The 13,971-nt window shown below is 47.4% G+C and overlaps 2 protein-coding genes across 2 annotated transcripts; both read right to left on the reverse strand.

Annotated features, from left to right (window-relative positions):
• Window positions 1-4,065: 4,065 nt before the first annotated feature.
• Chchd1 (coiled-coil-helix-coiled-coil-helix domain containing 1) lies at window positions 4,066-5,243 on the reverse strand. Its single transcript, XM_028879688.1, has 3 exons — window positions 5,078-5,243; window positions 4,866-4,984; window positions 4,066-4,364 (listed from the first exon to the last, which is right to left on the reverse strand). Exons 1-3 carry the CDS (start codon window positions 5,199-5,201, stop codon window positions 4,251-4,253), a joined length of 357 nt encoding a protein of 118 aa, XP_028735521.1. The 5' UTR covers window positions 5,202-5,243; the 3' UTR covers window positions 4,066-4,250.
• A 2,180-nt stretch (window positions 5,244-7,423) lies between these two features.
• Window positions 7,424-13,733, reverse strand: Fut11 (fucosyltransferase 11). Its single transcript, XM_028879726.2, has 3 exons — window positions 12,532-13,733; window positions 11,821-12,446; window positions 7,424-10,226 (listed from the first exon to the last, which is right to left on the reverse strand). The coding sequence occupies exons 1-3, from the start codon at window positions 13,330-13,332 to the stop codon at window positions 10,079-10,081; spliced, it is 1,575 nt and encodes a 524-aa protein (XP_028735559.1). The 5' UTR covers window positions 13,333-13,733; the 3' UTR covers window positions 7,424-10,078.
• Between the last annotated feature and the right edge of the window lie 238 nt (window positions 13,734-13,971).

Below are 13,971 nucleotides of genomic sequence, written 5' to 3' on the forward strand. Positions count from 1 at the left end.
ACAAGTATCAAGACTTTTAATAAAAACAAACCTTGCAATAGTACTGCTTATTTTATTTTATTTTTTTTGTTTGGTACAGGGTTTCTCTGTGTAGCTTTGGAGCCTTTCCTGGAACTCACTCTGTAGCCCAGGCTGGCCTCGAACTCACAGAGATCCGCCTGCCTCTGCCTCCCGGTGCTGGGATCAAAGGTGTGTGCCACCACCGCCCGGCAGTACTGTTTATTTGTACAGTAAACGCCAAGAGCGGGCAGAATATTTAATTGATAATGTTTACCTAGTATTTACAAGGCCCTGGGTTCTATGCCCACCCACCACCCACTGAAAACATTGTTTCATATGGACACTAATGCTGCTGTCAGTTGTTTCCTATAACCCTGATTGAAATGCTAAATTTCAGCTGTGATTAGAAATATTTCCCTTCATCCCAGCTCATAGAATTCTTATTACACTACTAGGACTCTACTGATGCTAGGCTGACTCCTTAATCTAAAACACTCAAAAACTGAATTTCTTCATATTACTAAAAGACATGGAGCGATGGCTCAGAGGTTAAGAGCACTGGCTGCTCTTCCAGAGATCCTTAGTTCAATTCCCAGCACCCACATGGTAGCTCACAACCATCTATAATTCAATCTGGTGCCCTCTTCTGGCATTTAGGCAGAACACTGAATAGATAATAAATAAATAAATCTTTAAAAAAAAAAAAAAAAAGCAGGGCCGTGGTGGCGCACACCTTTGATCTCAGCACTCGAAAGGCAGAGCCAGGCGGATCTCTGTGAGTTTGAGGCCAGCCTGGTCTACAGAGCGAGTTCCAGGACAGGCTCCAAAGCTACACAGAGAAACCCTGTCTCAAAAAACTAACAAATAAATAAATAAAATAAAATAAAAGACACAGCTTGCAGAACCAAGCAGTTGTAGTGAAATACATGATTACAAAAAAATGTAGCTACTGAGGGACAAGGAGGAAAGACCCCCTTGTTACCTTAGTAATTATCACACTAGACCAGGGAGAACTGATTTCTATACCATGTTTAATCCTATCAGCTAGAAGGAAAAGGTTAACTTGATTATGCCTTAAGACACAGAATATACATAAAATCCTACACAATTATTCTAACTATCAGGGAACAGTAAATACCTTCAGCAAGCAGCAGACAATGTAAGAAAAAAACAACAGTAATTTACAATGAAGTTAACTGTCTACTGAACCTTAGTTCTACCATTTGGGAGAATTAAGTGGAAAGACACTGGTATAATGGCATAGATGATAATCAGCTCTGCCTGTTTAATAGAAGAAAATAGTTCCAGAGAGAGAATATGTGTGAAAGATTTTATCCTCCAATTTCTTGCTATAGTCAGGTAAATATTAACAAGATTATAACATAGTACTGCTTATTTATACATTAAGCAATACTGGGGTATTTAGTTGGTAATGTTTGCTTTGGGAGGGTTGTCTGTTTTGTTTTTTTGGTTTTTGTTTTTGTTTTTCAAGACAGGTTTTCTCTGTGTAGCTTTGAGCCTTTCCTGAAACTCACTCTGTAGACCAGGCTGGCCTTGAACTCACAGAGATCTGCCTGCCTCTGCCTCCCAAGTGCTGGGATTAAAGGCATGCGCCAACAACCGCCAGGCTGTTTGTTTGTAGACAGGGTTTCTCTGTAGCTTTGAAGCATGTCCTGGAATTCGCTCTGTAGACCAGGCTGGCCTCGAACTCACAGAGATCCACCTGCCTCTGCCTCCTGAGTGCTGGGATTAAAGTCGAGTGCCACCACTGCCCGGCATGTTTGCATTTTCTAAAGCAACTCATGTTTTGTTTTGAGACAGGTTTTCTCTGTGTAACAGTTCTGGCTGTCCTGGAACTCGCTTTGTAGACCAGGCCGGGCTCAAATTCATTGAGATCTACCTGCCTCTGCCTCCCAAGTGCTGAGATTAAAGGCATGTGCCACCATAGCCCGGCCTGTTAAAGCAACTTTTTAAAAATGATTTATCTTTTTGTTTTTTCAGACAGGTTATGATCGTATGCAGAGATCTGCCTAAGGACTGGGATAAAAGGCATGTACCACCATACAAGTTTTTTATTGTGTATATCTGTCTGTAAGTGCACTTGAAGGCACCAAAACAGGATGTCAGATATAGGCAGCTGAGGTACCTAGCATGGTTGTGTGAAACTCAACACCAGTCCTCTGCAAAAGTAGCAAGCACCCTTAAATATTGAGCCACCTCTCTAGCCCCTAAAAACTACTCTTTTCTTTAAAGGTTCATTTATTTATTATGTATACAATATTCTGTCTGCCTGGGGGGTGCTCACCAACCTAAGACAGAGGGCCTGTGTGGCCTGGGCAGGCGTCTCCATGATGGGTAAGGTGACATGCTGACTTTCCACGCAACCTAAGTCAGAAACTCATTTTTTAGTAAAAGGGGGACCTGTAGGGCCCTGACCCCCATTTTGGGTAACTGTTGCCTTGCTTGCCTCCCTATGCTAATTCCCTGCGGGGTTCCACCCTCCTGAATGCTTAAGGGAAGTCCCTTGTCTGTCTTGCAAAATGGGCATTAACAGTTTAGATGCAAGATTGTAAAACATCAGTAGTGAACTTCTGCCCTCTGGGGTTCTCCCACTGTGCTGTAAGCCTGTATTTAAGACCTCTTCCCTCTTTCAATAAACAGCATTCGGCATTTAAAAAAAAAAAAAAAAAAAAAATTGTCTGCATGTGTTCTTGCAGGCCAGAAGATGGCACCAGACCTCATTATAGATGGTTGTGAGCCATCATGTGGTTGCTGAGAATTGAACTCGTGACCTCTGGAAGAGTAGTCAGTGCTCTTAACCACGGAGCCATCTCTCCAGCCCTAAAAACTATTCTTAATTTTACAAATCAAAATACACCTACAGAACCTCTGCATCATCAGTTTATGCACTTTCTTCAAGTACTTTGGACAAACTTTTTTTTTTTTTTTTTTTTTTAAGATTTATTTATTTAGGGGCTGGAGGGATGGCTCAGAGGTTAAGAGCACTGGCTGTTCTTCCTGAGGTCCTGAGTTCAATTCCCAGCAACCACATGGTGGCTCACAACCATCTGTAATTTGATCTGGTGCCCTCTTCTGGTGTGTGGGCAGAATACTGTATACATAATAAATAAATAAATAAAATAAATAAATAAATAAAAAAAGATTTATTTATTTATTATGTATACAGCACATATGCCTACAGGCCATAAGAAGGAACCAGATCTCATTACTGATGGTTGTGAGCCACCATGTGGGTGCTGGGAATTGAACTCAGGGCCTCTGGAAAAGCAGTCAGTGCTCTTAACCTCTGAGCCATCTCTCCAGCTCCCTGGACAAACTATTCTTGAAGTATGAACTGAATTCAGCTGATGGAAAAAAAAAGCTCTGCATACAGTATGCTGGGTGGTGGTGGCATACACCTTTGATCCCAGCACTGGGAGGCAGAGGCAGGTGGATCTTTGTGAGTTCCAGGCCTGAGTGGGCTACAGAGTGAGTTCCAGGAAAAGCACAAAGCTACACAAAAAAACCCTGTCTTGAAAAACAAAAAAAAAAAAACAAAACACAAAAACCCCAAAGCTCTGCATACAAAGGGACTTCACCATCCCTCATATATCTAAAAGCAAAAGCATTAAATGGTGAAAATGACTTGAAAGAGAACAAAAGACATCTATACTTGTTCATCAAGAGCATATTTGGGCCTGGCAGTGGTGGAGTACACCATTAATCCCAGCACTTAAGAGGCAGAGGCAGGCAAATCTCTGAGTTGTTCAAAGCCAGCCTGGTCTACAGAGAGAGAGAGAGCTCCAGGACAGCCAGGGCTACACAGAGAAACCCTGTCTCACAACAAAACAAAAACCCACCAACAACAAAAAAGAAAGACAAAGAGTGTATCAGGAAGCAAAGAACTTCCAGGGTCCAGAGGAGAGTATAGGGCTCAAGAAAAGGAGCGCTAAAGGTTAGCCCCGTGGTTTGGTGCTGGTCTAACGCGGGGCAAGGCCAAGAGGTTCATCTTCGGGATGGGGGTGGAGCGTGAGGAGGGAATAGCTCACGAGAAGAAATGGCCAATTTCTTTTTTAGAGGGCTTTATTACAAGATAGCATCCAGAACGCGATTCATTCACAAGAGCAAAATTAAGTGTTTTGTCTCATTTTGCCCTTCAAAAAACGCAGGGTAGTTCAAACGCAAACATCCCTAACATGCCTCTGTCTAGCGTACAGAAATGACAGTTCATTGAAAATGTTTCTCCATTTTCAGCTGAGGTGAGATTTGTTGGGAAACCTCTGTAACAACCTGGTCATTTTGTGAGGAGGTAAACTCTCAGACAGCTCTGGAGTCTCCTGGATTGATCTCATCTTTCCAGCTTCCTGAAAACACAATATAAGATAAAAATAATAACAGAAAAAAGAAAATAACAGTTCTTCAGTTTACTATAGCCTAGACCCATAATGTTTATAATACTCCAAACCCCACAAGACCCTGCCTCAAAGAATAACGTTGAAGAGGAATGGAGGACAATTCCAGATGATGTCCTCGGACCAACACACAGCACTGGTTCCCACACATATGGCCCTGCATATTACAACATGCATGCACTTACTTATACACACACACACCTGAAAGAACAAAGAAACAAAAGGGGACTCTTAGAAGAATTGAAAGGGAGTTGGGACCTACAAATGACTGTATCACCTGAGGCTGCTATTCTGGCTATCAGGTTAGTTTAAGGAAACTTAAGCTTTTCTCACTCTGGCAAGGGTGAGATGAATCAGAGGCTCTTTCCATAACTTAGCACAAGGCAGTGCCAACCATTCATTAGTGTTTCCCTTGCTCTCCCCAAGGAGGCACCCCTAGGAGCCAGCTGTCACCTGAGCCCTGGATGAACAATCGAAGAAGTCCTGGATCTCTTTTCTGCACGCCTCGTCGCGGAATTCATTCTGCTTCCAACAAGCCATCATCATGGACATCTCCGTGATACAGGTCGCCTCTGGAAGGGAAGAACTGGGGGACCTTCAGCCACGACCGACCTTACACCATCTCCCGCGCGCCTACCCAGCCGCCCCCCGCTCCGAGTGCTCACCGCCCTTCTCTCGGCGTCTGTTCCCGACGCGGTTAGCTAGGATAAGAGGCTTGTTGGGTTTCAGGACAGGCTTCCCCGGGTTCGCAAACCGCGCCAGGCGGCCGCGCAAGCTGGGCGTCGCCATTTTGCCCAGCGTTCCCAGCAGGCTCCGCGGCGCTGTGCGTGACCCCTCTTGACCCTTACGCACTTGGCGTGCGGCCCAGGGAGAGCTGGGCGCGCACTTTCCTTGGCCTCACAACCGTCGGTTCGAACCCCGTCGGGGCCCACGTTAGGATGCTAGGTTGTGCGCCGCCCCGGGCCGTCCCTTTGCGGGCTCCGGGAGCAGGCAGGACGCAGGGGCTCCGGGTCGGAGGCTGCCCCTTGCTTGGGTGTGTGTGTGGGTGTCAGTGTGTGGGTGTGTGTCAGTGTGTGTGGGTGTGGGTGTCAGTGTGTGGGTGTGGGTGTCAGTGTGTGGGTGTGTGTCAGTGTGTGTGTGTGGGTGTGTGTCAGTGTGTGGGTGTGTGTGGGTGTGTGTCAGTGTGTGTGGGTGTGGGTGTCAGTGTGTGGGTGTGGGTGTCAGTGTGTGGGTGTGGGTGTCAGTGTGTGGGTGTGTGGGTGTCAGTGTGTGGGTGTGTGTCAGTGTGTGTGTGTGGGTGTGTGTGGGTGTGTGTCAGTGTGTGGGTGCCACGGGGTCGGAGGCTGCCCCTTGCTTGGGTGTGTGCGTGTGTGTGTCAGTCAGTGTGTGTGTGTGTGTCAGTCAGTGTGTGTGTGTGTTGGGGGTGTGTGTGAGTGTGTGGGTGCCACGGGGTCGGAGGCTGCCCCTTGCTTGTGTGTGTGTGTGTGTGTGTGCTTGGGTGTGTCAGTGTGTGGGTGCCACGGGGGTGCTGTGTTGCCGGAGGCCAAGGGAAGGCGTAGGTCCCCTGGAGTTGGTTTTACTCATTGTAACAACTGCTGTGTAGATGCTGTTTACTCGTTTGAAACGACCGCACCACAGGGTGAGGGTTCTAACATTTATGGGTAGCATTATCTGTAACATTTAACATTCTTACATTTACTTTTATCGTTCCTATTTATGGACTTGGACCTACAGTTGTGGTTCATTTGTCAGACTTAAGTGTCTGACTCTTAGCTGTTTACAAAACCGAGTCCAAAGATGTGCCAAAGATCCCCAAAATGAACTCCCAAAACATTTCTGCTAATGGACGTGGAACCCAACAATCATGTAGTTTATATGATGTCTATTTTATTGCAAGATGTGCCTACATGGGTACACTCGTATTGAAATTGTTTACCACGGTGTTCGGAATGCTCACTGGATAACCTACACAGATGGCTTTTCTTCCCGAGTCTCAGTTGACATCAGCGATTTCCCTCTCCCCACTCTCTACCAGCACCCATCACTGTCTGAATTTATTGTGACCTTGTTTACCCCAACATAGTTCCAAGGTTAAGAGTGCTTCCCGCTCTTATAGAGCACTCAAGAGTTTGGTTCCCAGCATCCACTTCGCAAGGCTCACCACCGCCATCTTATGTCCAGGGGATGCCCTCTTCTGGCCTCCATGGGCAACACATGTGAGTTCGAAGCCAGCCAGGACTACAGAGTGAGTTCCAGGACAGGCACCAAAGCTATACAGAGAAACCCTGTCCCCCAAAACAAAAACTTTAAATTTTTTTATTTAAGCCAGGTGGCGGTGGTGCACGCCTTTAATCCCAGCACTCAGGAGGCAGAACCAGGCAGATCTCTATTGAGTTTGAGGCCAACCTGGTCTACAGAGCAAGATCCAGGACAGGCACCAAATGTACAGAGAGAAACCCTGTCTTGAAACCCCCCCCCCCAAAAAAATTATTTAAAACGAGAGGAGCCTTTGTGTATCTTGTTCATTGCTGAATCCCCAGTGTCTAAAATAGTTGTTATGCCAAATGTGGCATATGCCTGTAATCCGAGCACTTGGGAAGCTGAGGCAGGAGGCAGATCATGAGTTTGAAGCCAGCCTACATTACATGAGTACCAGGCAAACCAGGGCCACATAACATGACCCTGCCTAAAAAAAAAAAAAAAAAGGAAAAGGAGAAAAATGAAAGAATGAAACAAAAAAAATGTTAAATGAATAAATGTTTACCATTATTTTTTACCATCCCCCACCCTCAAAAGTAAGCAAACAGAAGCCAGCAAAATAGCTCAGTGGGTGAATAACGGTGCTGCCACTAAGCCTGATGATATGTGTTCAGTCCCTGGGACCACATGGTAGAAAGAAAACTGAGTCTTGCAAAATGTCTTCTGGCATACACATGTACAGGGAAGAACAAGCTACCACACACATCCACATAATAAACAAATGTAATGAAAAAAAAGTAATCGGGTAAGGACACTATGTAGAAAGCAGTTTATTATATAAGATGAAACCTGAGAGGATAATAGATAGATAGTAACCCTCACCATCAGCCTTGTGTTCTACCCCATATTCTCCTATCTGAAACTTCTACCACTAGTGCCCAGGACCTGCAGCAAATAGTAGGTGCTATAGACAGTATAGTTGAGCCCCAAGCCAGAAAAAAAAAAATTGTTTTCACATGGAAAGTAAAGCTTTTTCCTTAGTAAGTACTATGCGGTTACTCACAGTTCTTCCCCTCTTGGAAATGTAGCACCTGATTTGCCCTGGGCTTTTATGATTATTTACATAATGGTAGGGATACAGAGGCTGGGAAGCACCAAGCAAAACGCAAGTCTGGTTGTCCAGCAACAACCATTTATGAACAACTGGATCACTGTGCACAGAAGGAGTGTTCATGTGAGTGGTAGCGTGGACAGGAGCCAGCATTTTGCATAACCATCACTTACCTTTCTTGTTGCTCGTAGGACATCTGAGTTCTAATCTAGATTTGCACTTGTATAATAGTTACTTTGTTGTAGGAATCAGCATCTATCATCCATCCATCTATCCATCCGTCTATCCATCCATCTATTGAGACAGGGTCTCACTATATAGCTCTGACTGGCCTGGAACACTAAATAGACCTAGTCTCAAACTCAGAGATTCACTTGCTTTTGCCTCCCAAAATACTGGAATGCTGAAACTAAAGTGTGTGCAACCATGGCCATCTATACTATGAAAGTTTTTTGCTGTTGTTATTGTTGTTGTTGTTTGAGACACAGTCTTGCTATTGTAGCCCAGGCTTGCCTAGCACTCCTGGACCCACCTATCTCTGATACACTTTTTAAAACATCTTTCTCTCTTGTTCTCTGTAAGAGACCAAATGAGTTAAATAATTTTCATGCTACTATGAAATCATTTTTAACTAAATAAAATAAAGGTCTGGGAATATAACTCAGAGATAGAGCCAGGGCACATGCTTAGCATGCACAGGGCCTTGGGATCCATCTCAGCAACACACACAACGAAGAAAAAAACTTTAGAAATGTAATTCCAACCTGTGTTAAAGCTTTTCTTGGTCACAGCCTTAGATATCACAGTTATTAATTATGCAGCCTGGTTGCTGAAGCATCTGACATGCATACGTATCTATCAGGATAGATATGGATTCACAGATACTTATAGTTTACAATCAGATACCGCTAAGTCATGAGATTTCTTTAGTGATAATTCACTAATTAACACAATAAGCATAGCTCTAAGGTCCAAGGCATTCTTTCTTAGTACTCCAGAAAGCATCTGTCTCCTGGTCAAGCTACAGCAGGAGACAGTTGATCTGCGTCTCCAAATCTAAAGTTTTTGTTGCTGTGCATATATGTGGGTGTTTTGCCTGCACGAATGTCTGTGTAACACATTCGTGCCTGGTGCCCATAGAGGCCAGAAGAGGGATTGAATCCCCCTGGAACTGAAGTTTCAGACAGCTGTGAGCTGCTATGTGTGTGCTAGGAATCAAAGTTGGGCCCTCTAGAAGAGCAGCCAGTGCTCTCCAGGCCCAAATCTAAAGTTTTTATTTAGCTAGCCACTTACGGTGGCTTAAATTCATTGCCTTCTTCAATCTCTTTGAATTGGGGGCCTTGGACTGGCTTCATAAAAGAAAAAAATCTCAGTACTAGGGTTGCAGCTATAACTCAGTTGGTAGAGTGCTTGCTTCCCCAGAACCACAAAACACAGAGACTCGGCACCATAAAGTTATCTAGAAGAATGTGAGTAATGGATTGAATGGGTCTTTCCAGCCCTCTGACAGGGCAATATATTGAACTGACATTAGTGTCTTATTAAAACAGCTACTTAATCTGTTCATGAGAGAAGGAATTCCAAATATTCCCTAAACAAGAAAACCAAGCAGTAAGAACGATGGAAATGTTTGTCAGTCTTCCCCGTGTTTGTGGGAAATAGCCTAAAGCCAGAAAGAAAGAGCCACTTAAAATTTAAAAAAAAAAAAAAAATTTTTTTTTTTATTCTAAAGACAGTGCAAATATTTCTTAAGGTAACTTGAAGAGCTGGGCATAGTGTTGTATACCTACAGCCCCAGCTACTTAAGAAGCTGAGACTGGCATTGCCACTTAGGCCCAGGAGTTGGCAGCTAGCTTGGGCCACGTAGTGAGACCTACCTCAAAAGGAAAAAAAAAAAAAAAAGCAGAAAAACAGAATACCCCCCCCCCTGCTTCCCCACCAGTGTGACAGGTGATAAGAAAAGCTCGATGAGGAGCAGACACTACTGACAAGGCACTAAGTGACAGACGTTTCAGATCGCAGCCTGACCCATCCTGTCCACAGCTGAAATGATGAAATGGCTACAGACATCCTTGAGTCAAATGGGTGCTTCTGGCTTCTGCCTCTCCTTAAGGAGAAGCTCTGTTACCAGAGGCTGAGACACTGGCTCCATACCATTCAGGTACAGTGGAGAGGGCGAAGGGCACTTGCCCAGCATTCTCAAAACCTCAGGTTCCATCCCCAGTACAGGGCAGGAGAATCAATGAATACATCAAGGTAGACAATATTCACTCAAGGCTGCAGTGGATGTGCCTTAGGTGCCATGGTAAAGCAGTTTCCATATGTCTTCCCAAGCTAAAGGCTCCTGCAAGGGCAGCTAGAGATTTTTCTTCCTTTTCACGAAGATCTGATGTACATAATCCCAAAACTTGCTCTGCTCTGTTTCATTGCTGTGGATCATGGCAGTGAGTGCTTCCCCCTGATAGAGACCGTGCCAATAATCTTGTAGCCACATTTCCTTCCAGCTGAAACGACAAAACAGGGGGCACAGTGAATCGGGGAACCACAGCACAACAGGCTCTGCCCTTGAGTGGCTGCAGGGCTGGGTGGTGATAACACACACCTTTCATCCCAGCACTTAGGAGGCAGAGGCAGGGGGATATCTGAGTTCAAGGCCATCTTGGTGTACAGGGAGTTCCAGGACAGTCAGGACTACACAGAGAAACCCTGTCTCAAAAAACAAATTTAAGCGGGACCAGGCTCGGCTGTGAAGGAAAGGAGATGGAGTGAAACTAACACTAGCCCAAGAGACAGAAAGTAGGTCATAAACATAAAGACATCATAGTCCACCCAAGAAGCTAACATTGCTCACGTGCCTCTAGCTCCCAAATGTGGAGGGAGTACAAAGGTCTCAGGAGGGTTCAGAGCATGTAAATAGTATTCTAGAGGAAAGCAAGGGAGCAGTGAGGGGCCTTTAGAGGATTTTAACCTTCACTGTTACTTAAAAACCCAAATGAAGATGCAATGAGACCTAGTGTGTAGAAAGGCACAATCTAAATTTAGTTTTGTCAGGGGAACAGTGGTCTCAAATAGCCCAGGATGGCTCAAACTCACTGCACATGGCCAACTATGACCTTGAATTCCCGATCCTCCTGCCTCTCTCTTTGGCATTAGAATTACAAGTATGCACTACCACCCCTGGCTATTTCCTTAGTGTTTTTTCTTCAGGTAAATCATGATTTCAGCATAAACTGCTAAGATTCTTGGGGACAGCTTCTGCCATGAGGCCCCTACTGTACCAGCGGCATGAAGGCAAACGTCTGCTGCCGTCCACTGTTGAAGTCTTTTCCTGTGAGCCACTCTAGTAACCCCTCCCCAGATTGACTGTGGTGGCCTGCAGGTGGCTTCAACAGCTTCCCAATGCTTCCTACTCACTTTGCCCCACACTGACGGCCAATGTTAATTATCCGTCTATTGAGAGCATTCCTTCAATTCTGTCTAGAGTAAACAAATCAGGATATGATCCAAATCGGCATAGAGAAGGGAGAGCTGGGGATGTCGATCAACGGTAGAGGGCTTGCTTAGCATACTCAAGGCCCTGACTTCATCACATATAAAGGTCTAAGTGCTTTTCATGGTAAGGTGGCTCACTCCATAATCTCAGCACTTGGGAGGCCAACACAGGAGAATCACCACAAGTTTGAGATCAGTCCAGGTTACAGAGTAACTCTAGTATGTTGGGTTGATTACTGGGGGGGTGGGGTGGGGTAGTCCTTTACTGGGCTGAGGTGTGACTGGGTGGAAAAGTACTCTCTGAAAGCCCTGGGCTTAATCTCGGGCCCAGCCAAAATCCATCTTTGTATCCCCACCCCGCATCAAAGGCACTCCGTTGAGGTGATGATCCTCAGGTTGGCAATCAGGCTGTTCACAGCCCCGTCCCAGGTTCTCCATCACCTCCCCACACAGCACTGGGATTACAGGTGTATCCACCACACCCAGCTCCCCAACTACTCCCGACGTCTTACAGCAAAGTGAGCCTGCACTGTCTTCTCCAGTCCCTACACACTAAGAAAGCAAGTAGTCTGAAGCGACAGCTGCAGGGCATCCCAGCAACCCTACCTGTCATTCTCAGGAATCTCTTCCACTTTGCCAAAGCCAGGGGTAGGCATTGGACAGTTCATGTGTGAGGGTTGGGCAATGTGAGGCTTGGGGACAGGAATGTCCCCAGGAGAGGATGCATGTGCTTTCTCGGCTTTTAGCCGAGCCAGCTCATGGTCACAGACGAAACACTCAAAGCCATTGAGGTAGTTAGGCAGCCTGGGGTCATTCACGCCCCACTCCCTGTGCTCCAGGCTATCCAGAAGAAACTGGTTAGTGATGCCCCCTGGTTGCTTGTAGGCCAGGTATTTCATATACTCTTCATCATTCTTGTCCAGAAAGTCAATAAACTCTGCCAGCTTTTGGGGGGACTCAAAGTCATCAATTAGGATGATGGAGTGGTTATTGGGCATCCAGTCCCTCACAGAGGGTGAGCCACGATACACAGGCACAGCACCCAGATGCATGGGGCGCCACAGTTTTTCTGTCATGTAATCATTGCAGATGGCATTTTCCAGGGCCAAGTGGAACTTATAGCGAGACAGAAAGGTCAAGAGTTCTGGATCCTCGCTGGTGGCCGTGGCTGTGTCCTGTAACCGCATGGTGGGCAGCTGGCGGTTCTGAAGGCACTTGCCATAGGAATCCACCTAAGCGAGGCAAAGCACGGCGGTCAGCAGGGTTGCGGTGTTCGCCCGGCCCATCCCCTCCCCGCCACGCCGCTCTCTCACCCACCGGGATGTAGCGCATGAGCTCGCGTACGTAGCGGTCTCGGTCCGCCGGCACGTCGCAGTGGGACTGCAAGTAGAGCAACGGCGCGTACCCGCGACGACGCCACTCGGCGCGTTCCCGGAGCGGAGGCGCAGGCCGGCGCAAATAGACGACCCCGGGCAGCCACTGCAGCGGCAGTGGGTAGTCCGAGTGGCGGCTGAAGGTGGCAGTGAGGTTGAAGAGGCGGATGCCGGGGCCGTGGCTTAGCAGGAAGTTGTTGAGCGGCGACTCCTCGTGCAGGAGCGCCCAGCTCTGGTGCGCCAGGCGCGGCAGTGGGGCGTCGGCTGCACGGAAGTCCGTGCCATAGAAGAGCAGTGCGCGCGTCCGCGGGTCGGCGCGCGCCCCCCGGTCCCGGGACGCCACGCACGCGCCCCGAGTGCATTCTATGCGCTCCGAGTCTCCCGGGAAATGTGGAAACAGGCCTGGGCTCCACCACAGCAGCACCGGTAGGTCCACCGTATCCCTGCTCCCCGGCGGCAGGGACTCTAGCCCGCGCGCCACCCCCACTGCGCCTAACGCAGCTGGCGGCCGGAAAACCGCGCCGTCCCACGGCTCCGCCCATTCTGCCTCCCCGCCCGCCTTTCCCGTAGTCCCGGACCCGGAGCTGCTGGCCGCACATACACTGAGCAGCCCCAGAGCGGCCAGCACCGTTTCAGTGCAGCGAGCAGCCATGTCCACAGCCGACCCACTCGGACAGGAAGAAACCCCACCCTGCAGCGAGTGGAGAGCGAACCAGGTCCTACGCCACTGGGGCACACGGCGCATGCGCGGCTCCTCTTAGCCGCAGACTGGGAGAGGTCGCAAGTAGTAAAAAAGACACTGGTTACATCTTATTTTATTTCTTTACAAATTAAAGATGCATTGAAAAATAAACCAATGAAGAGAAATGAAAAGTCCAGAGCAGGGGCATCCCGGGCTGGGAGCAGGCAAGCCTGACCACCATCAATCCTAGCCCTTGTCCTGCCCCAGCCAATTGGAGTTGAAAGATAACGGTCAGCCACTCAGTCAATACCAAAGCCCGGGAAAGTCCTGGCACAGGAAGACAGGGAGGGCTCCAGCTATCTCTGCCTCTCCCCAACAACGCCCGGCTTAAGCTGTATTTCTGGTGGGAGCTGAGTGGGATGTGGGCTGGCTCTGTGAGGTATTGCAAGTTGACCATCAGGCTCTCTACAGAACCATTCAGTATTGGGGCTTCTCCGGCTGGAAAGGAAGCTGCTACCTCCCCAAGGTGTTAATGCTTTGCATTCAGTCCCCAGGTTCATTCATCTCTAGCTATGTGCTTCTGTCCACGAAGTGCTCACCAATCATAGCAGGGGAGAGAGAGCACGCACAATGGAAGTAGAGAGACTAGTCATCCATCCTCAGTAACTATGATTTTGTTACTGACCACCAGGCCCCCAAAGG

Source organism: Peromyscus leucopus, chromosome 9, assembly GCF_004664715.2.
Source record: "Peromyscus leucopus breed LL Stock chromosome 9, UCI_PerLeu_2.1, whole genome shotgun sequence".
NCBI lineage: Eukaryota > Metazoa > Chordata > Mammalia > Rodentia > Cricetidae > Peromyscus > Peromyscus leucopus.